At 41.2% G+C, this 24,170-nt stretch overlaps 1 protein-coding gene and 1 long non-coding RNA gene across 5 annotated transcripts in view; one reads left to right on the top strand and one right to left on the bottom strand.

Moving 5' to 3' along the window:
- Nucleotides 1-9,267: 9,267 nt before the first annotated feature.
- Nucleotides 9,268-24,170, top strand: part of HM13 (histocompatibility minor 13) — a 39,310-nt gene continuing 24,407 nt past the window's right edge. For 2 of the 4 annotated variants that reach the window (XM_072631657.1, XM_072631656.1), the window contains exons 1-2: nucleotides 15,169-15,518; nucleotides 21,108-21,206. In XM_072631657.1, coding sequence (XP_072487758.1) covers nucleotides 15,321-15,518; nucleotides 21,108-21,206 — 297 coding nt within the window. In that variant the 5' untranslated portion in view covers nucleotides 15,169-15,320. Of the gene's footprint in view, nucleotides 9,454-15,168; nucleotides 15,519-17,551; nucleotides 17,692-21,107; nucleotides 21,207-24,170 lie in introns of those variants that run through there. The other 2 variants (XM_072631658.1, XM_072631659.1) reach the window with 2 other exon arrangements.
- LOC140519009 (uncharacterized) lies at nucleotides 13,208-15,141 on the bottom strand. Its single transcript, XR_011972069.1, has 2 exons — nucleotides 14,665-15,141; nucleotides 13,208-14,389 (listed from the first exon to the last, which is right to left on the bottom strand). It is a non-coding gene; the product is annotated as an uncharacterized lncRNA (long non-coding RNA).

The following is a 24,170-nucleotide window of genomic DNA, read 5'->3' as shown; positions in this document are numbered from 1 at the left end:
TACCTGTGCATGCTCCTAAATCCTAGCTGGGAGTTATCAGCACACTGTGTATACTCATAAGGACTAGTCCCCCAGCTACATCAACTTCAGATTCATCAACATTGAGTAAGCGCCTGTTATGAGCAAAGCACTGTTCTGGACTGTCAGAATACTCAAATATGCAAATGGTTTGTGATCTCATCCTTGTCCATCCTGGGTGACCTTTGGCAAATCACTCATCCTCTCAGCATGCAGTAAGTAAGCACTTAAATAAATACTTTTCATTCATTTGTTCATTCATTCATTCTCAGGACCTCAGTTTTGTCTTCTGTGAAACGAAGGGGCTGCCCTATGTGCTTTTAAAGGAATCTTCTAGCTTCTTATCCTGTAAGAATATTGTCCACATCCTTCTGTAAATTTACCACAAGGGACCTCCCCCGCCTACCAAGTTCTGGATCTCTTCTTGCTCTCTGACATTGAGAAGGTACAGAGGAACACTCTGGCTGTACTGTGCTTATTCTTTGCTGATTACAAGAAAGTATTTGATTTGTTCAGCCCTAAAGTCTACAAAAGCAAAAAATAAAAATGAAGTAGTCCCTGCCCTCAAGGAACAGAATTCCATTCTTCTGGGTGGGTGGATGCCATCTATACAGAGATAAGCAACTGTGAGGTGATTTGAGAAGAAACAGAGCATTGACCACTGGTGGGGGTAGGGGAGGATCTGGAAAGGCTGTAAGTGGGAAATGGCACAGTCCTGGAGTTCATAATCTCCTCAGGATAAGTTATTGTTGTTGTTCAGTCGTATTTGACTCTTTGTGACCCTTTTTGGGGTTTTCTTGGCAAAGATACTAGAATGGTTTGCCATTTTCTTCTCCAGCTCATTTTACAGATGACTAAAAGGAGGCAAACAGGGTGAAATGACTTGCCCAGGGTCATACAGCTAGTAAGTGTCTGAGGTCAGATTTGAACTCAGGAAGATGAGTCTTCCTGTCTCTAGGCCTAGCACTCTATCCACTGTGCCACCTAGCTGCCCACACAAACACAAATAACCAGAATACAAAATATTGAATGATAGAAAAATTTGCATTAAAGAACTGCAAAACAAAATGTCTTGAGCTTGGAAGGGCCTGTAAGGGCTTATGATCCTTTGGCATAACCTTCAAGAATCCAGTTTACCTCCATCCCCAATGAGGAAGAAGACATTAGTGGAGAAGAGATGAACTACATACTATGCTATCATATGAGACATACCAACAATACCATAAATATGGCACTAGGGCTGAATTTTCTAGGATCCTAGATTTAGAGCTAAAAAGACATCAATCCCCTCATTTTATTTTATTGGTGACATTTATTTTTAAAGAAATATTTTTACTTTATTTTTCTCAATTACATGTAAAAATTTTTAACATTCTTTTTTTCATAATTTGTGAGTTCCAAATTTCCTTCCTCCTCTGACCCCCTCCTTGAGAAGTCAAGCACTCCTAAATAAATTATGCAATAGGATTGTACAAATTATTTAAAAAATCAAGAAAAATAAAGTAAATTTTTTTAAAAAGTACGCATTGATCTGCATTCAGGCTCCCATCAATTCTTTCTCTGGAAGTGGATAGCATTTTTCATCATGAATTCTTTGGCATTGTCTTGGATCCTTGTATTTCTGAGAATAACCAAGTCATTCACAAATTGATCATTATACAACATTGCTGTTACTATATACAAAGATCTCCTGGATCTGCCCACTTCACTTTGCATCAGTTCATATAAATCTTTCCAGGTTTTTCTGAAAGTATTCTGATAGTCATTTATTTTGGACAAAAGTATTCCATCACAATCATATACCTCAGCTTGTTCAGTCATGCCCCAACTGATGAGTGTCCCTTCAATTTCTAATTCTTTGTCACCACAACAAAAAAGCTGATACTCTTGTACATATAGTTCTTTTTCCTTTTTTTTTTTAATCTTTTTGGAAGGAGCAGAGCCAAGATGGTGGAGAAAAGGCAGCAACTTGTATGAGCTCTCCCCAATACCCCTCTAAACACCTTTAAATAATGCCATAAAGCAATTTCTGGAGCATCAGAACACACAAATGGACTAAGTGAAATAATTTTCCAGCCAATGACAACTCAGAAGTTTGGCAGCCAATGACGACTCAGAGGTTTGGCACCTGGGTGAGAATGGAGCACAGTCCAGTGCAGACCCAACCCCAGAAAACCAGAGCAAGCCTTGGGAGCTACAGAATTGGTAGTGGTAGCTGCAGCAACTGCTAACTGAGCTCTTAGCCCACAGACAATAAGGGGATCAAACAATTTGTCAGAAGGATACTACTGCTATCTCTTTGCTAGCACTGAGGGAGGACTCTGTTGATTTGCCCATATTTGAGTCCAGGTCCCAGTCCTGGGTGACAGTCCCAGGGTGAGGAGAAGCACTACCCTAGCTTAGCTTGTGACTGCAGTGGAGCAGAAACCCTCATCACAGCTCCAGGGCAGAGAAGAGTGACCACAAGAGTAGTAAACACACCTATCCTTAGATCATACCACCTTGGAAAAACTGAAAACTTACAGATTCCTAAAAGTATCTCTGAAAACAGCTGCACAAAACTCATGAAGCTTGGGACAGTGCACCATCCCCCTGGAAGCAGAGCCCCACTTTAACAAAGAGTTCAAAGTTAAGAAACACACTGGGGAAATAAGCAAACAAAAGAAAAAAAAATTTGACCATGGAAACTTACTATGATCAAAGGAAGATGAAAATACACGTTCAGAAGAAAATAACAACGTCAAAGCCTCCAAGAAAAAAATATAAATTGGTCTCAGGTCATGGAAGAGTACAAAAGAGATTTTGAAAATCAAATAAGAGAAGTAGAGGAAAAATTAGGAAGAGATATGAGAGTGATGCAAGAAAATAATGAAAAATGAGCCAACTACTTGGTAAAGAAGGCGCACACACACACACACACACACACATACACATACACATACACAATACTGAAGAAAATAACACCTTAAAAATCAGACTAGGCCAAATGGAAAAGAAGGTACAAAAATTCACTGGAAAAGAAACTCTAAAAAGTAGAGTGGATCAAATGGAAAAGGAGGTACAAAAGCTCAGTGAGGAAAATAATTCCTTAAAAATTACAGTTGAGCAAATAGAATCTAATGACTTCATGAAAGATCAAGAAACAATAAAACAAAACCAAAAGAATGAAAAAATAGAAGACAATGTGAAACATCTCATTGGAAAAACAATATCTCATTGAAAAAATAGATCCAGAAGAGATAATTTTAAAGTTTTTGGACTACCTGAAAGCTATGATAAAAAAAAATTTTTTTTAAGCCTTCATCTTTCAAGAGATTATCAAGGAAAACTGCCCTGATATTCTAGAACAGGAGGGGGGAACCTGTTCTAAAACCAGAGGGTAAAATAGAAGCTAAAAGAATCCACCAATCACTTCCTGAAAGAGATCTCAAAATGAAAACTTCCAGGAATATTATAGCCAAATTCCAGAGCTCCCAGGTCAAGTAGAAAATATTGCAAGCATCCAAAAAGAAACAATTCACGTATCATGGAGTCTCAGTCAGGATAACTGTGGTATATTAAGATATATAGAATAGTTAATATCACATATATATTATATATTTATATGTATATATATATAGGATAGTTAATAAAATAACAGGATAATTAGCAGCTTCTACATTAAAGGATTGGAGTGCTTGAAATATAATATTCCAGAGGTCAAAGGAACTAGGATTACAACCAAGAATCACCTACTCAGCAAAACTGAGTATAATTCTTCTGGGGGAAAAATGGATATTCAATGAAATAGCACTTTTAAGCATTCTTGGTGAAAAGACCAGAGTCAAATAGAAAATTGACTTTCAAATAAAAGACTCAAGCAAGAAAAGGTAAATAGGAAAGGGAAATCATAAGGAACTTAATAAGGTTAAATTGTTTATACTCCTACATGAGAAGATGATACTTATAACTTGTAAGAACTTTCTCATTATTAAGGCAGTTAGAAGGAATATACACAGACAGAGAGCACAGGTATAAGTTGATGGGATGATAGCCAAAAGAATAAAATTAAAGGGTGAGAGAAGAATGTACTGGAAGAAAGGGAGAGGTAAAGTGGAGTAAATTGTCTCATTTAAAAGGGGCAAGAAAAACTTTTACAGTGGGGGGGAAGAGAAGGGAGGTGAAGGAGACCTTACTCTCATCAGAATTGACTCAAAGAGGGAATAACATAGATATTCATTTGAACATAGAAATCTATTTTACCCTAAATGAAAGTAGGAGGGGAAGGGGAAGTAGTAGGTTGGGGGGTGATAAAACAAAGGGCAGAATTGGGGAGGGGTAGTCAGAAGCAAAATACTTGAGGAGAGACAGGACAAAAGGGGAGAAAGAACAGAATAAATGGAGGGAGTGGAATAGGATGAAGGGAAATACGATTAGTAATAATAACTGTGAAAAAAATATTGAAGCAAGTTTCTCTGATAAAGACCTCATTTCTCAAACATATAGAGAACTGAGTCAAATTTATAAAAATAAGAGGCATTCCCCAACTGATAAATGATCAAAAGATATGAACAGTTTTCAGAAGAAGTAATCAAAGCTGTCTATAGTTGTATGAAAAAATGCTCTAACTTACTATTAATTGGAGAAATGCAAATTAAAACAATTCTGAGGTACTACCTCACATCTGTTAGGCTGGCTAATAGGACAGAAAAGGAAAATGACAAATGGAGAGGACATGGGAAAAATCAAACATTAAGCCATTATTGGTGGATTCAACCATTCTGTAGAACAATTTGGAACTATGCCCAAAGGGCTATAAAACCACACATACTCTTTGACCTAATAATACCACTACTAGGTATGTATCCCAAAAGATAAAAAAACAAAAAAGAAAAGGACATATATGTGCAAAAATATTTATAGCAGCTCTTTTCTGGTGGCAAAGAATTAGAAATTAAGGGAATACTCATCAATTGGGAAATGGCTGAACAAACTGTGGTATGTAATTATGATGAAATACTATTGTGCTATAGGAAATGGTGAGCAGGATGCTCTCAGGAAAACCTGGAAAGATTTACCTGAGCTGATGCAAAGTGAAATGTATAGTGTACAAAGTAACAGCAATATTGTAAGATGATCATCCATGAATGTCTTAGCTATTCTCAGCAATATAATGATTCAAGATAATTCTGAAGGACTTGTGATGAAAAATGCTATCCATCCCCAGGGAAAAAAACTGATGATGTCTGAATAGAGATTGAAGCATATTCTTTTAGCCTTCTTTATTTTTCTTCAGGGTTTTTTTTATATATACGTTTTCTTTTACAACATGACTGACATGGAAATGTTTTGCCTGATTACACATGTATAACCTATATCAAATTGCTTGCCTTCTCAATGTTGGTTGGGGGTAGGGAAGGAAGAAGGGAGGGAATTTGAAACTCAAAGTTTTAAAAATGAATCTTAAAAATTGTTTTTTACATGTAACAGAGGAGGGAAATAAAATACTAAATAAATTTTAAAAAATAAAATCTCTTTGGGATACAGACCTGATAGTGGGTCAAAAAGCAATTTTGGCTCCTTTGGGAATAGTTCAAAATTGCTCTCCAAAATAGTTGGATTGGTTTACAACTTTACCAAGAGTGCATTAGTATCTCGACTTTTCCATATCCACTCCAACATTTGTTGTTTTCCTTTTCTGGATGACTTATTTTTACTTTGCAGACATTTCCTGACATCCCTCCTTTCTCCTCCCCCACAGAACCCTCCTTTGTCAGGCACAGGCTCACATACACACACAGAAAATCAAGCAAAACCAATAGATAGAGTGACTGTGATATTCATGTGATATTCAGCATTTGTCTTCCCATGCATTCATATCCTGATTGTGACCGGCAGTTTTCAAAACATTTTCCTCATAACACTCCCATGAGAAACAGAATGCAAACTCCCATTCTGCAGCTGAGGAAATAAGGGCCAGAATGTGACTCACCAAAGGTCACACTCTTTAGTGACTAAGGTGAGACTAGATCTCAGATGTCCTGATTCCCAGCCTCAGATTTGTTCTTTCACTCCAGCATGACTCACCAGGACTGACAACTACCTTCCCTGCCCACTTTCCCCTCTTCCCAGATGCCTCTTTCTCATGTTTGAAAGCATATACTTGGTTTGTTTTTAAGTCCCTTCTATAGAAATTATCATAGGAGCCTAGAATTTAGAGCTGGGAAAGATCTTCAAAACTATCTTGTCCAACTCCCTTATTTTACAGACAACCAAATTGAGGCCCTCAAGAGGGGTAGTGATTTTTCCATAGTCACATTGGTAGTAAGCAGCACCGGCAGGCTTTTAAACCAAGAACTAACTGACCAACTTAGATTTTTAAAGATGTGTACAGAAAATGGAAGCAAAGACAGATAACAGAAGATGAATATCAAAGTTTGACACAGTCCAGCAAGAAGAGCATGAAGAATGCTGAAGTTCAGTATAGTCAATATGCTCTGGGGTCACTATCCCAAAGCCAGGAACCTACTTCTCCTCCTCAAAGTTCTAGGGGTACACCAGAGGAGTTTGGGGTATTTCTTTTCTAATGCCATTAACTTAAGTCCCAGTGGTTATGTCCCCCTCCCTTCACTGTTAGGTGCTGGTGGCTAGGGCCCCAGTTCTATTTAACCCATTAAAATCAATTAGTTTTTACAAAGGCATTTTTATTTGAAGATACAGCAATAACAAATGAACAACTATTTCCCTCCAACACCTAAAGGGCATGCTCCCCATCCTACCTCTTTCTCTGGGAAAAGAGAGTACATTCAGACTTAATGGTAGCTACATAGCAGGTGATCCCACCAAGTTCATAGTCCAATTGAAGCATCAATGCCTGGATAAGTCTTTATTTGTAGCTACCACTGAAACGGCTCCAAAAACCATTCCTGAAGGTAACTGCTTGCACCTGGGATCACCCTATATGTCTAAAACACCTGGCATACACTCTCCCATACCTCTGAATTCATGGACTCCTAGAGCCTTGCTTTCTTGACCTTTTGAAACTCAGAAAGTCAGAATCTACAGATTAAGTTCTTTCATTTTAAACAAGAGAACAAATGCCAAGATAGACAAAAGATCAAGGCTTGTTTTTAAAGGATCATGTCATTCTCAGAGGGAGAGGGCCCAAGGCCTCTCCCCCCATAGTACTTACTGTGTCTCATTAGACACCACCAATCTATCAAAAAAGAGAAACAAAAGAGAATTAATAGCCAAAGCCACCTAAGGCCTTTTGAAATTTAATTTTTTTTACTTTTCCCCCCCAATTACATGTTAATTTTCCAAAATGTTTTTGACTTCCAAATTCTATCCCTTCCTCATCTCCCCCCTCCCTGAGATGGCAAGCAATCAAATATAGGTTATATAAATTCAGTCATGTAAAACATCATCTTAGGCCTTTGGCAAGTACCTATCTGGGCTGGTTCCACAGCTACAGTCCATCAAAGAGTCTGCTCTACATGGACTGGAACCAGTTACAGAATGTCCGTTCATGTCCAGTAATCTCTCTAAAGAGCCCCTTTGCTTTCATCAAAACTCTCCGAAAGGCAGACTCCTGGCTTCTTTCTCATGGGAAATTTGTATTGATCAAGTGCACTGACCCACTTTGCCCACTCACCAGTTGCCTCTTACACTAGAATGATCAGAGGCTGGTAAGGGAAGACAGGACTAAAGAAAGAGGTGAGTATAGCTTTAGATATAGATAGATATTTGTTTGATATAGATATAGATTGGTTTTAAGCTATACTGGAAGAAAAAGGAGACAAATCTTTCTTGGGGAGGACAGAATGATAATAATTGACACTTGAGAGAAAGCAGAACTGTTCTTTTCCCATTTTGCTTCATTTTTCTCTTCAAGGGCCTGAAAATGACAGAACAAAAATGATTATCAGGAAGTGGGTACTGATTACAGAAGGCAAGGAAGGAGAGAGCACCTAGCTCTCTTGATGAGTTCAGAGCCCCTGATCCAGATGAACCCCATCCCTCAGGTCCCAGAAGATCTGGCAGGTGTGACTGCTGAGCCCCTGACAAGAATATTTGAAAGATTATGGAAGGGGGGGGTGTGTTGCAGGGTGGTACCACAGGATTAGAGAAGAGCAAATGTCTAGATTTTCAAAAAAGTAAAAAGAAGGGAATCAATAAATTATAGTCCAGTTTTACACCAGAATGCCTCACCAAGTCTGACTTAATTGCCTTCTCTCCCCACTTTCTCAAGTGCAAGGGAGTACACCACAACCTGAGGTGTAAGGAGTGACCTTCAGGAATGATTTTTGGAGTCAGCCCAGTGGTAGCATCAATAAGGGCTCCTCCAGGCATCGATGCTGTGATTGGCCATGAACTTGGTGAAGGAACTGTGTAGTATTTAATTTCTAGGAAAATTCTAGGGTGAATTTAATTTCATTCTTTTAGTAGGAGTTGGAGTGAAACTACTCCACCTTGTTTTCTCATTAGGCCATCTGACTGAATTGCTAGCACCAAAGCAGCAACTGTTCCAGTACAAAGTGCTGGGAAATCCCTACTGTCCTTGCAAAATGACGGGGTTCATTTTATAATTAGGCTGGGGTAGGGAGGAAGTATGGGGTTTTCCTTTCGAAGTTTCTTCCAGGTCTCCTAGTAATACAAAGGCCTTACTGTCTGCTTTTATTAATGGGATGAAGGCTGGAGAAGGGGACAGAATAATCTTTGATAGGGCCTGACACTACTACTTGTGGTGGCCAAATGAAGCATAATTGTCTGGTAGAGAGTATAGGGATATCAAGCAGATCAAATCCCAGAAGCTTCTTCTAAGTCCAATACTAATCATGAGGGCCATGACCTTGACCCACTACCCCTAGACTGGAGAAAAGGGGAGGGGGATTTTTTGGCATAGTTGTCTGCCAGAGACTAGAGGGATATCCAGCAGTTGAAGTCCCGGAAGCTTTTGGTAAAATACCTTTTACTATTCTTGTGGAGAAGATAGATATAGATTAGAACAGAGATATCAAGCATGACCCCGTGTGTCCCACAACCCTCCCAAGTATGACTGAACCAAATTAAAATGTAATTGGGAAATGTTTGATAAAATAAATATACAATAAAATATAAATATATGACCTTATAAAATTAAGTCAACATGTAACCCTTAGGATAGGGATTAGTGGCTCCATGTCTATTTGAATTTGATATCACTGAGATTAGAGAATAGTACAAAGAGATGGAATCAAAACTGGTCGGATGGTTGGGCTCAAACAGTAGTTATTAATGGTTCAACATAAACCTGGCAGGAGGTGTCTGGTGGAGCACCCTGAAGATCTGTGCTTGGTCCAACAATGGAAGTCCTACCTAGAGGTCTCATCTGTTTAACATTTTTGTCAGTGACTTTGATAAAGGTGGAAATTAACTTCGCAGATGACACAAAGCTAGAAAGGACGGCTAACAAAGGTAGGATCCTAAATGATCTTGACAGGTCAGACCACAAATCTAAAAATCTAACAAGATTAAATTAATTGGAATGATTGTAAAAACTTGAGCTTAGGTACAAAAAAGATCATCTTCAAAAAATCACGGGGGACCGTGGATAGATGGGTATTTGAGCAACATTCATAGGCAAAAGAGAAAATGAGATCCTGGCCCACTCTGGAGAGGCATAGCTTCCAGGAGAGAGGTGATGTTCCCAATGTGCTCTGTCCTCATCAGACCTCATCTAGAGTATTATATTCAATTCTGGGTGCCAGGGTTTAAGAACCACATTGATAAATAAGCCAAATAATGAAAAAAGGATGGCAAAAGGCCCTGGGTCCATGTCATGAGACAATTGGTTGAAGGAACTGGGCAAGTTTAGCCTCAATCAATCAATAGATAAACAGACGAATGAATGAATAAATAAATGAATGACTAGATAGATAGATAGATAAACAGATAGATAAAAGGAAGACTGAAGAGTGGGGTTGGAGGGGGGAAGATATGATAATTGTTATCAGGTACTCAAGTGAAAGACTAGACTGGTTCCAGTTTGCTCCAAAGTGCAGAATTAGAAACAATAAGTAGAAGCTGCAAAAAGGTGTGATTTCAGGCAGAACAAAACTTCCTAACCATTAAAGCTGTCCAGATGTGGTACAGGCTGCCTAGAAAGATGGTGGGTTTCCCTTCCTAAGAAGTTACTAAGCAGAAGCTGGCTGACCACTCGTCACCTATGTTAGAGTGAACATTCTTTTCCCAGAGGAATGGATTGTATCGATGGTCACTGAGGTGCCTCCCAACTGGACAATTCTGTGATTCTTTGATTCTACTCCAACACAGTGTCCAAGTGACAGGGGATATAACTAAATGATTGTTTTATGAGCCTGAGAGGTTGAGTGAAAAGGGGGAAAGGAAGGTGGGAAGAGAAGGGGAGACAGGTACCTAAAAATCAGCATTCTCCAATTGGAGGCAGACAGTATCCTGTGGTTTTCAGTTTTCAACCCAGGCAGTTCTAACAGCCCCTATCTGTCTGCTGTGCTCTTATGCTGCTCTCTGCTGGCAAATAACAAGCTTTCCATGGAAAGGCTCAAATAGGTTTTTTTGAAGAGGTCACCTCATAACTCTCATGGAGTGTGATAGATGGTAGGGTATTTAGGATGGTAAAATAAGAACTCTTAGGATATAAAATGATAGAATTAAAAGAACCCTTAAGCTGTTAAATGTAGAATGTTAGAACTACAAGCACCTTTACATATAAAATAAATATTTAATGCTGCAAGGCATTACTAGAACATAAAATGTTAGAGCTAGAGGGGGCCTTAGAGACCATCTCTTCTAATCTCCCCATTTTCTGGACAGGAAAAGTAAGATTCAGAAAGGAGAAGTGACTTACTTGAAGTTGTACCTAAGACCTAGGTCTCCTTGACCTTGAGCTCAGGTCCAGAAAAGATAAATACTGAGATGGAAACTGTTGTAAGGATCAAATTAAGCAAATAATTTAAAAAAAAACAGTAAAATATAAATAAGTAATACAAATGTAGGCTATTATTACGGGAAATAAAATGCAATAGAATTGATTTTTTTTCATGGCAGTACACATCTATATAGCACTTTACCTTCATAAAGCCCTCCTTTATGATATTTCTATGAGTTAGTGGGGCCATCTCCAGTCATTCTGATTTATACCTTGCCATTGGACCTAGATGACTCAGAAGGGGATAGTGAGGCTGGTGACCTTGCACAGCCCTCCCTCACTGAAATCCAAATTACTTGCAATTCAAGACATGATCTTCCTGGTGTTATGGTCCTCTTTGAGAAGGAAGGACAAACAACACAAGTGCATCCTGCAGATGGGTGTTTAACAAATACTTATTGACTGACTAACTGATTGTCCATTGTGGGAGGTGAAAAATGAAATGACTGAGGGAACAAATGTTCAAGCTTCTGAGCATATTTATTTCTTAAGCAATGCATACCAATTGCCTAACAAATTGGGACCCCTCTGCTTTGGCACTGGGCCCCGAATACAGGAGGAGACATATTTTTGTATATTAAAAACAATCAAATAAGAGCAACTAATGAAAAGAAAACAATTAACCAGGATATAATATCAGGAAATCTGATTTCTATTTGGAGGAAAGATAATGACTTTCCAAGTTGGGAAGAGGAGAGTAAACAAATACAATTCCCTGAAATCAGAAAAAAAAGAGGTGCCCCACTTCCCCCAAGTGACTATATACAATCAAAAGAACATGGAAACAATAACTGATCGATCAGTATGGGACCAGTTTTCAGATGTACAATTGTGAGAAAACTTCTTGCATCAGTCTTGGGATCTGACTGGGTCTCTGGTCAGCATAACCTGGGTCCTTAGTTAAGGGTCTCTAAGCAACAGCTAGAGGTGGTCCAGCTTTCCAGTTGCAAAGGGATGGGTTCAAGCAATGAAATAAAGTTCTCTCTCAATTTCCACAATTGAATAAAGTTTTCTGACAAGATAGAAATTGGGCTAGAGCCATAACTGAATAGACAGGGAACTAAACTAGCTCCAGAATTGAATCACAAGATGGAGTCAGTGTGGTTCACTCAATTCCCACAATTTAACTACTCGCTATTCTAATTCCCTCACCATGGTCACAACTCACAAGTGTCCAGGTTTTCTGGACTTGAACTGGGGGTTTTCTAGCTCTCATTCTGATCTTTCCACCACAAAGAGCTACCTCTCAACTTGAAACTACAACCCATACATTTTAAAATAACTGTAGTCATGTGACTCTCAATGAAGTGCTCTCTCCTCAAATTTCTTATGGCATATTGCCCAGATCTTTCCATTGCATTCATCCAACTCTTCCTTGTATCATGGTTTTTTGTGTCAATGTCTTTCCCCCGCAATGGATTGTAAGCTCCCTCAGGGCAGATGTATCTCTGATGTATCTATCTTTGTATCTTATACCACCACACAAGGTCCAGAAGATAATAGACATTTGTTGAAATCAAGAGCTGAATGTTGCTTTGGGCTAATAATTTCCCTTCTCTGAACGTGTTTTCCCAGCTATAAAATAAGGGTAACTGGATGAAATGGTCTTTAAGCCCCCTGTAAATAAGAGAATCAAATTATATGATCTCTAAGCTCTCTTTGTGTACTAAATCCTATGCCCCTAACTATGAAGTGATAAGGGGGGAAGAAAATGGACATTCTCACCACTCTAGTCACCTAACCTGATGACAGACAAAAATTCCAAGCAACCCCTCCCCTTCCTTTGCAACATCTCCATCCTAGTAGCATTTTTATAGCACTTTACAGTTTGCAAAACACTCTCATCACAGTTAGTAGCTTCCTGAGTCAGGATTCTAGCTCAGGTCTTCATCTATTATGTTACCTATGAAGGGGCTATAGAATATAAAGGAGACAGGATATATTCTGAGTTCAACTATGTCAAATTATAAGCCCCAGAAAGAACAAAGGCCTTCCATATTTTCCTTCAGTGATGAACTCAGTTTTCTCTTCTGCAAAATGGGCATAACAGTTGTCCTACCTACTTGAGAAGGTTGCTGTAGGAATAAGTGATATAAAGCACTATTAAATGAAAACTGAAAGCCTTAGTTCAAGGTTGTTTTGTTAAAATTCTTGACCCAGACTTCTTAATGTCTCTCCTTGGAAACAGGTGATTTGGCTAGGCTATAATAATAATGACAATTACGATGATGATGATAAAAAACAATTCACACTACTATAGTATTTTAAGGTTTACAAAGCCCTTTATTTGCAACATCTCCATGAGGTAGGTAATATAAACACTATTATACTGGTTTTATAGAAGATTAAATTAAGACTCAGAGTAGAGAAATGACTTACTGATATCTTAAAGCTAGAAAGTGGCAGAACTGGAATTCAAACCCAGGTCTCCTGACTCCCAGTCCAGGGATCTAATAGCCTGCCTAACTTAGATACCCATCTTTATGGACATATAAAAGTCAGTTCCAGACTCCCAGACCTGATACAGTACCTCATCCAGTGCTCAGTATACTGCCTGGCATATCTTAGGTACTTAATAAATGTTTGTTGACTTGATTTGACCACCTTATACATACCTGATTTAGGGCACCTAGATGGAAGTCAATAGAGCCCCAGGTCTGGAGTCATGAAGTCTCACCTTCCTGATTTCAATTATGACTTCAGAAACTTACTAGTGATCCTGGACAAGTCACTTAACTCCATTTACCTCAGTTTCTTCATCTATAAAATAAGCTGGAAAATGGCAAACCACTCCAGAATCTTTGCCAAGAAAGCCTCAAATGGGGTTATGGAGAGTTGGACATGGCGGTGTATATCTTCTTTTATACATAGCTATATGTTGTCCCTTTATGGGTTCCTTGAGGATAGGGTCTGTTTCTACCTTCTCTTGAACCCCAACTCAGCAAAGTGTCTAGCATGTAGGAGGTGCTTTAATAAATGCTTGATGATTTGTAGTTACTCTCTGGACAGACAGTTCACAGACTCATTTCTATTCCTTAGTGGGCAGTTTATAGGAATTGCCATGATTTTTTAAAAATTTCCTTCTGGTGACAAGTCACTGCACTTTAACTAGGCTGGTCTTTGAACAGGAAACACAATGTGTCACTCAGCTTGTACCGAAGTATTGTCTCACTTGGTAACATCCACCACAGGTTGTGCTCTACTGAGATTATCTTCAAAAGCCCAGGGTAGCACACTGAGGAATCAAAGGAGGATTTTAGCGGAAGATGATGTCTTATACCTTTTATAACCTTCCCACACAAGGTATAATAGTAGAAAAAATTATGAAAAATTGAAAAAATTATGATCAAATGTTCACCATCCAGCTAGCCAGCCTGTCCCTATGGTTTCTGTGACACAGGCAAGGGTCTTTCATGCTCTATCTTAAAATAAGAGTTCACGTTTCTGATGAAGGGAAATGAAATAAATTAAAAATAATTATTAATTATTGTTAATATATAATATAAATCTATTACTTATAAATATAATTACATATTATTATGTTACAATATAATATAAATATAATTTTAATACATAAATAAAAACAATATAAATATATTATTTCTAAATATAAATAACCATTTATTATATACTAATATTAATTGCTAATTATTAATCGGTTATTCATTAAAATTAGATTGAATAAATTAAAAGACAATTGTAATAACACAATAACTGACATGCACGTCACCCTTTAGAAGAACGTCCCAAATTCACCCCTTCGTTCGTTCTCACGATAACCCCAGGAGGCGGCTGGCGCCGCTGGTACAGATGAAGGAGCCGAGCCTCGGAGGGCCTGGCTTGTCCAAGGCCGACCAGCTAAGATCGGGGACAAGGTCTGAACACGGCCTTCCTGACCCCGAGTCCACGAGGGCGTTTTGGGAGTAAGGGGAAGGCAGAGGCTGAAGTCACCAAGCCCTGACTGCACACCCAGGCCTCTGTCCGCTGCGTGCGCCATGTTACCGTTCGGAGGACATGCGGCAGAGAGGATGAAGCTGTTTGAGTGGGCCTTGGAAGTCCCCAGGACATGAGACTGGGCTCCAGGCTGGGGTGGCATTCCCCACGCTCCATCCCCCGCCCCTGGGCATCTGCGTCCGATTCTTGGACCAGATCTCGTTGCTTAGCAACGTCCTCCTCCCACCCTTTTCCTGTCTCCCGGCGGCAAGCTTGTTGCTAGGGGGCGGGCACACGCATGCGCAGCGCGTAGCGGGAGGCCCAACGCGTCACATCCTGTTTCTTTAGGGGAACGTGGCCTTCCCCTCCTCCCCCTCCCCTCCCCTGCAGCGCCGGCGGCGGAGCTGGAGCCGCAGCAGCCGCAGCAAGCGCAGCCTCAGCCATGGACCCGATCCTTAGCGAGCCCCACAATGGCAGCGGCCCCGCCGAGCCCCCCGCGGCCCCCAGCCCAGCCAACGGCACGGCCCGGCCGCCCTCCACCCCCGAAGGCATCGCCCTGGCCTACGGCAGCCTCCTGCTCATGGCTCTGCTGCCCATCTTCTTCGGGGCCTTGCGCTCTGTGCGCTGCGCCCGCAGCAAGGTACGTCCGAACCGACCCTGGCCCTGGCTCCCCGCGACCCCCGATCCAGGACCCCGGCCCTGGGACGGCCCGGCCCCGATGCCCAGCACGCCTTGCCCCCGGGAGGGGGGATAGAATCCCCCGGCCCCCGCCTTGTCCGGTCCGAGCCCAGGACCCCCGCCCCAGTCCAGCCCAAAGCCCTCGCCGGGCCGCCGCCCCGCATACCCCGCCCACCCAGACACATGCTTAGATGGTGGCAGACCCCTCTTCTCGAGCCACACCCCATCAGCTACGAGCCCTCACCCACATAGACACACACACTACTTAGAATTCGAGCCTGGCCCCATACACAAAAACACACACTGACACAAATCCAGATGGTTTCCCAACCCGCCTTGACAAATGCAGCCTGCCCCGAAGCTCCCCAAAATAGCTTCCACTTCCGCTTGACTGTGGGACCCCCAGTCATTTCCTTCTGGGCCTGAATTCTCTGAGTAGGAACAGCCTCCGTATTCATCCTCCACGGGTATCCCCACTGACCTTGGCTTCTCCCACCCTGGCCATAGGCCTAAATTTCCCCCTTCCCCCAGACAGACCCTAGATGATTAGACCAACATCGGTCACTCATGGGACGGAATCAGGCCCCAATACCTGCCCAGATCCAACCCCACACCGGAATTCCCTTTCCTCAGGTTGTGAAAAACTCCATATCTTATGATATGCCTTCCTTCACCTGCCCCCAAAATACACACCTTATGTTTACATGACTGATTCAGGGCAGTCTTTGTCTACCAACCTGATCCATCTGGTGTCCCAAGGCTCTGCCCTGAGCTGTTCCCAGCATCTTGTCCATCCCTCTATCACCCTTTCTGTCCTATCCTTTTTAAAAGCTATTCCCCCTCCTTGCCATCCCCTGGCATTCCATAAGCACAACTTTCTACCTTTTCTGCCCTACCTTTCAAACCTCTCTGATCTCTGTTCTTATCCTGATATGCCAAAGTTTGTCTCTCCCCACAAATTAAATTTATATTGGCTCCTCTGTCAAGCTGACCCTTATCTTCTGTGATTTCTCTGATCCCCTTCTACCTTTTTTCTTCTACCCTCCTACCCTATCTATGTCCCTGACCTTCATCTCATTTCCTGTAACAAATAACATAAATTTATTTTGGCATATGCCAAAGGCCACCCTCACTCCCGTTTTCCTTGTTGCTCTGGGACAGGAGAACTTCAAGTGGCTCTTCCCCTGTCTGAAGTTAGTCTTTCACAGGAAAAACTGGACTGCTTCTAGCCTGATGACCCCTCTTCCACATTATCAAGAGATGGATACCTGGGTTCCCAGAGTGGTGGCCACTTTCAGAAACAGCTGGCACCTCCCTCTCTCTTATTGCTACCTCTTAAGACCCCACTCCACTGCTGCCTGACAGTGCCATGAGAGAATTCTCTGTCCCTTTTTTTCCCTCCCAAGAAGGATAGAGCTTGTTTGCTGTGTAAGTGAAAGAAGAGCAATGGTGATTATACCAGGACCACTCTAGCTTAAGAAGAAAAATTAAAAGAGGCATGGAGGTGACCTAGTTTTCTGTGCTTCTCCAATACCTTTCATAATAATAAGAGTAGCTGCTCACATTCCTCTAATATTTTTGATTTACAAAGCTCTTTCCTTACAATAGCCTGGTGAGGTAGAGAGTTCAAGTATCACTATCACCCATTTTACATATGAGGAAACTGAGGTTTATCACAGTAAGATTTTATCATAATCACAGCTATTGTTAAGTCTTTTGACTCCAGATATAATATATTCTCAACTCCAGCACACTGCTAGTTTCAGGCATCTCTGTGCAAGTCCTTAAGGTTTCCTTTTAGTGGTATAGAAAAGGGATAGAACCATACCAGAAGAAGACTGCAGGAGAAAGATAATAAGTGTCATAGATATTGGGGTAGCAGGTCACTTTTTAATTGAGACATAGACTATTCCCAAGTACAAGGGACCTTAAAGCATAGAAGGTTAGTGCTAGAATGGACCTTAAGAGATCTAGTCCAGCTTTCTTATTTTACAGATGGAGAAATAGAGGCCCAGATATGACTTTTCCAAGATCATATAGCCAGTCAGTAGAAGAGCTTGGGCTAGAACCTAGATCTCCCGGTTGCCCATCCAGGACTGTGTTCACTACAAAGCCCAGATCCTCAGGGCTTTACAGTGAGTTGCCAACTCCTGTTGCTTTTGTCTGAGTCTAATAACTTTGCTTTTAGGTTGCAATTGAATGCTAAATTTGTTCTTGCTGTTTGTGTCAGGGTTTCACTAATTATGTTTGTGTTTCAGAAGCCAACGCATATGCATAAGTGCACCTATTTAAGATCTCCAACTTGAATTGGTCCAGAAACCTAACATATTTTCTGTGGCTTAAAGAAACTTCCAGATAAGATCCAACATCTGAATTGCCAACCAGATTTTAAAATAATTAGTCTGACGTTATAAAAACCTGACATAGGAAAACTGGAAATTTACAGTGACCCTATTCACAGAGAACAGAACACCCCCAGGCTATCTCCATGTAGCACCAACTTAAGAAGGAAAGATTTACATCAGTTTAAAAAGTTATAATATATTGAAGCTTGAGGGACCTTTGAGACCACTAGGTCTCTAGCCTTCTCCATTAACAAAGGAGAAAACTGAGGCGCCAAAAAAGTGAAGTGAGGCTGTATCAGGATTCTATTCCAGGTCTCCTGTTTCCAGGAACAACACACGACATTGTGTCATACTGCCTTTTGCAAAAAATTTTGTCATACTGCCAAATTTGCAAATTTTGCAAATTACCTGTTCCAAGTAATGTTTGTTCATCTCCTTTCTGTAGACAGATACTAGACTTTTCACAGTACAAGCCCTATAATAATTTTAATGAGTTTAAGGAAGTTACTTGTAATAACTCTATTTTGCAGGTAGAGAGAGCAGCAGAGAGGATGAAGGCCTTGGCCTAGGTTACATAATAAGACAATACCAAGGATAGACTCCAGGCCCCCTAGTCTTTGCTGCATGGGAGAGGGAGAAAAGGAAGCCCTTGTAATGCCTAAATTTGTCTCTCTTCCAGAAGAGAGTAGCATACCCAAAGCAGTGAGTTCTGGGTTTGGGCTGGTTTTTACCCATCCTCAAACTTTTAAGCAACTTCAGGTCATGTGACTGAAGTACCTGGGAAAAAGAATGTGTTCTGGGGGCATGCCATTGTCCTTGCTTTGAGTCCCATATCCTCCTAGTCACCGACAAGCAGTTAAAGGCAAACTGGGAAATGTTGTGCCCAAAGAGACAAAAAAAATGTGGATTCTAGTCCTGGCTCTACCAAAACTCATGAGGTTTACTTGCTGTCAGCGTCAGCAAGTCACTTCTCTCTGTATTGTAGTTTCTCCATCTCTAAATTCAGGGAGAAAGTGGAGGCAAGGCAGTGAACTAGATAATCCCAGAGCTTCCTTCAGGATCAGAATTACTATTAATCCAGTACCTTTCTACTATAGTACCCTTGTATCCAGGGAGCTTCTGAAGCCTGCTCTCTCTCTCCCTAGAATGCAAGGATCTGGAGCCTTTTTTCTTTTGACTCCTTCAGAGCTGGTGTAATGTGTGTGGCCTTCCCATTCCAAGAGTGGAGTGTCATCAGTTGGCTAGAATGGATCTGATGTCCTAATTTAGATTGCTTTATTAATGTGTCCCAAAGGTATTTGTGTTTTGGAGGGAACAGTACCATCAACAAAAAAAAAGGAATCTGTTGGTGAGTTTCTAGCTTCATCTATAAGCGAGTGGGGCAGATGAGAACCTTTCCTGAGGCCTAAGTCATGTGACTTGCTTGGGCAAGGATAAGGCGGGATGGAACCATTGAAAGAACACTGGACTTTGGGTCAGAAGTCCTGGGTTTGAATTCTGACCCAGCCCTTAAACAGCCTGTGGAATATAACCTCTGTGTTAGCAAGCTTCAGCTTTTTCCTCATGTTCAGCAGTCCAGCTAAACTGATCCTGCATGTACTAGTGCATGTATATGTCATTTTCTGTCTTGTCTTAGTCCCTTTGCATGGACTAGCACCCACACCTGGGAAGCTTTCTCTTCACTTCTATCTCTTAGGATCACTAGTTCCCTTCAAGGCTTAGTTCTAGAGTACAAGCCTTGCACTAAAGGCCTTTCTTGATTTCTCAGCATCCCCTGAACCTATTTTGTTTTTATTTTGCTTTGTGTCTTATATTTACTTACCTAAATACATATTCCTTTCCCCCTCTCTCCTCTCCCTGCCCCATCACCTTCTCCCCCCCCCTGTAATATATAAGCTCCCTAAGGCCAGAGATTTTGATTTCTTTCTTTGTATCCCTAGGGCCTATCAAATAGTAGATGTTTAATAAATATTTATTGAATTGAGGGGGTTGGACCTAAGGCTCCTTCCAGTTGTAAATCTCAAGATCCTCTGAAACCCAATATCTCATTTCCACTATTCTGTCGCAGAACTGGAAGGAACCTTAGAGGTTATCCCGTCCAACCCTGCCTAGAATATGAATCTCCTCTTTAGCATCCCCACAGGTGATCATCCAGTGATGGGGACCTCATTTCTGTACAATACGTTGTGGAATACCTCTGATTGTTAGGAAGTTCTTATATTGGACTGAAAGTTCTACAGTTCTCTTGATTCCACCACCAATGGCCACAGTCCTGGTGTTTGGAGCCATACAAAACAAGCCCTCCTTGTGACAGCTGTTCAGATACTTGAACACATAGATTGTGTCTCCCCTAACGCTTCCTCAGGGTAATTAGCTCTAATTCCTCCAGTGAATCCTTCATTAGCTTCTCAATTTCCCTCTTAAAATAAGGTGTCCATAGCTGAACATAGTATTGCAGAGGTGACCTAAGCGGGGCAAAGAATGTTATCACCTTGTTCCCCATGTTTTACCTCTGTTAGTACAGTGTAAGGATATTAGCCTTTTTGGTGGTCTCATCACATTTCTCAATAATACTCAGTTGGTAATTCTCTAAGGAAACCCACTCCCAGTTCTTTTTTCGCATAAATTGCTGTATGAGCAGAGCTCCCCATTGTGTACTTTATATTGAAGAGAAAAAAGCATCATGTAGTGGAAAGGGAGGAGGGCTGGGTTAAAATTCTAGCTTGATCACTTATCAGCTCTGTGACTATAGGCAAGTCATAGGTACATAGATTTCAAATTGGAAGGGATTTTTTAAAGTGAGCTAGTCCAACACACACACACATACACACTCACTCATTCGCTCACTCACTTTACAGAGAAGGAAAAAAGTTAAATGGTGGAAGATCACCGAGGTTGTCAGTGACAGAGTTATGGTTTGAATTCAGACCTTCTGACTCATAGTGCAGCCTTTTTCTGCTACTCCAAGCTGCCTTTAACCTCTAGAAATTCTCATTTCTTCTGTAAAATGGGAATAATAATCCTTGCAATCTCTACCTCACAGGATTGTCAGGAAATCACATTGTAAGCTTAATAGGAATGAAAGCTGTCCCTAGCTTCATATTCCTGTCTAGGATTATAAGGATTGCCCCAGGCACTTCTCACTAAAGACATCTTAGGGGAACACCTGACTTCATGACAAGCCAATACTCTTCTTCTAATTGCAGAATGCCTCAGATATGCCAGAGACCATTACCAGTCGAGATGCTGCACGGTTCCCCATCATCGCCAGCTGTACACTCTTAGGCCTCTACCTCTTCTTTAAAGTGAGTTCTTTACTTCTGATCTGTATACATGCTTATTTCTACCTTCCTTGGTCCTAACATAATACCCACCCAGAAGCTCTGAGTTCAGATTTACTTGGAACTGGTCCTTTTGTGGTCTGGTCCCCCCTTTGGAAATGTGGAAGAGCAAGGACTATCAGTCATAAGAACTTGATAAGATAAAACCAGTCAAGGGCCTTCTAGAGGGTCAAATGTGGACTGTGCCATAGGCTAAGCCCCTTATGGTTGGGAAGGTATGAAGGGGCCCAAACACAATGCCCTAAATGTGAATGAAGGCTTAGAAAGAATACACACATACACAAAAATTGTGCCTTGGGAATTTCAATTCATCAGACATTCATTAAAAACTTTATACAGGGCCTTATGCGTGGTACTAGAGCAAAAGGGCAGGTGAGATACAGAGAATAAAGCTTTCAGGTAGCTTTTAGCCCAGGAGGGAGAGGTGGCAAAAGATAGACCACAGAACAGAGATTATGAAGAGAAGTTTATAAGAGGAACAAACAAAGTATTCTGCAAAGCTGGAGGAAGGAGCAGTCATTTTGACTAGGGAGGAAGGATGGCTTCCTGGAGGAGGTGACATTTGAACTGGTCTTTGAGAGGGATGGTTACCTTTTTATCAGGGAGAGGGAGAATGGGTATTCTTAGTGCAAGCAAAGGCTGGAAAGAGGAAATATGCAAGGCTATAGCTGTTCTATGTAGCAGGGATGGCAGGAACCAGGGAGCAGAATGTAGAGATAACTGGTGTTGGAAGCAGGCAGACCAAGAAGGTCAGCCAAGTTCTCAAAACGTGAGATCAGGAATTCAGGCCAGAGAGTCAGGGCAGAAGTCTGTCAGGAAGGTCCAGATCAGAGGTTCTTAGCCTTTGGTTCCCTCTACCAAGGGGACCTTAGATAGATTTTAGGCAGTTGTGAATTTGGATGGGGAAAAAAATTAGATCTTTACTTCAGCATAATCAGTTTCCTTTGTAATCCTGTGTATTTATGCATTTAAAAATATTCTGAGAAGCAATCACCAAATTGCCAAAGTGATCTTTGGCCCCCCCCCCCCCCCCCCAAAAAAGTTAATACTTGTTTTAGCAGAAAGAGGTTGAAAGGGAAAGTATTCAGACAAAGGCGAAATAGAACAAAGAAAAGAATTGGAGAGTTACAGAGATTAGAAAATTTTCATGAATAAATTCATTTCCATAAACATTTATTAAATTCCTACTCAGTGCAAGGGAGAGCTGGGAAACCTGGCCTTAATTTTAGACAGCAGGCTATAATGAGTGATGCTAGTTATGTAGTTGCTGTTGATACAAAATACTTTCTTTATGTCAGCCTTGAAAGAAATAGAGGGAATGCTAAGATAGTCTTCTCCAGCTTTACAGAGGAGGTAAAGTGATTTACCCAAGATTATATAGCTAGGAAGTGGCAAAGCCAAGACTAGAAAGAACCTCGACCTACTGATTGCTAACTTTTTAGGACTCTTCTTCATTGTCTCCTTTGCGTAATTAAAAGGAGACCCTTGGGAGTCAGACAGTGGCAGTCGTGAGACAACCATTATGTTAAATTGGGAGGCAGCACCAGGCAGGGGAAAGACCGTTGCTCTTGGAGTCAAGGGACCTGGGTTAGAGTCCCTGATCTGACACCAGCTGTGATTCCCTGAGCAGTTCACTCCGTTTTTTTCTCTCTCCCTGGAATACAGTTTCTCCACCTATAAAATGGAGGAAATAATATTTACCCTACCTACTTCTTAAGGTAAAGCATTTGTTGAACCTGAAAGCATCATAGAATGGGGAATTATTATTATGTCATCCTCCAGACACCCCTGGGAGATAAGGAAAACCAGTGTTGCCTTGAAGGGAGAACGTTGGGGAGTTATTGTACACTGGAAATGTCCTCCCTCTCCCTGAGAGTTGCCAATGTGAGCTTCCCCCCAAGGGGGAGAGTAATGAGTCATTTGTGAATGGGAAACCAAACTGTAAGATCATGACTGTTGAATTGCAGTTCCTGAAGGTCTCCAGGCAGGCCTCATTGGTTCCACCCATTTATCTCTCACCTCTCACTGAGTGTACAATCTCCTGGAGGAATAGGGGAAAACTCAAAATAAAAACAACTGTGATGGAGGGGAAAGGTTAAATGAGAATGGAGAAATCTAGGCAGACTATTCTGAGAAGTTTGAAGAGGAAAAACTGCTACTGCGGAGGGGTGGGCTCTTAGGAAAAACTTCATGAAGGAAGTAGAACCTGGGTTGGGCTGTTGGGCCTTGAAGGAAGTGAGAAACTTTAGCAAATGGAAGGGGGAAGGGGGAGAGTGAGAGAAAGAACATTGTAGGCATGGAGTACAGTGATGAGCCAAAGGATAGAAACCAGAAAGAACAGGACAAGAACAGGGAATAGCAGACTGTCCAGTTTGACTGGACTGTAGCATATTTGAAGGGGAGAAGTTAAAGATCAAGGCAGAAGGAGGGGTTGAAGTTAGATCGTAGAAAGCATAATGTGCCAGGACCCTGGTATATTCTATTTTGCATTATTGCCTATTTGGGCACATACACTATCTGTCAGCTAAACTGTAGCCTTCACTAAAGCAGTCCTGGGTCAGTTTTATCTTTTTGACCCTCCTAGCCTTCAAGCACAGTGCTTTACACATAGTAGGTGCTTATTAAGTGTGTGTTGACAGTGACCGTAGTAACAAAGAAAAATAACACTGACATGTACAAAAGCTCTGCTCAGTGCAGTGACCAAGCACTCTGTAGAGGGGTGGTGGACTAGAGGTGCAGAATAAGGCAGATATTGGCAGATGTGGGCCAGACTTTGCTTTGTTTCACTTTATTATACTTCCTTTTTACAGGGGAGGGTTCAGCTGGATAAGGGAAGAGTCACTGGAAGTGACTATGATGTTTAAAAAGAAAAAGCACCAATAAAGTATCTTTTTAACGAGTATTGAATAAAGGTAGAAGTAGAGATCT

This window comes from Notamacropus eugenii, chromosome 1 (genome assembly GCF_028372415.1).
Source record: "Notamacropus eugenii isolate mMacEug1 chromosome 1, mMacEug1.pri_v2, whole genome shotgun sequence".
Lineage (NCBI taxonomy): Eukaryota > Metazoa > Chordata > Mammalia > Diprotodontia > Macropodidae > Notamacropus > Notamacropus eugenii.
Note: the sequence above shows the minus strand (reverse complement) of the source record. Positions and strands in the feature narration are given on the sequence as shown.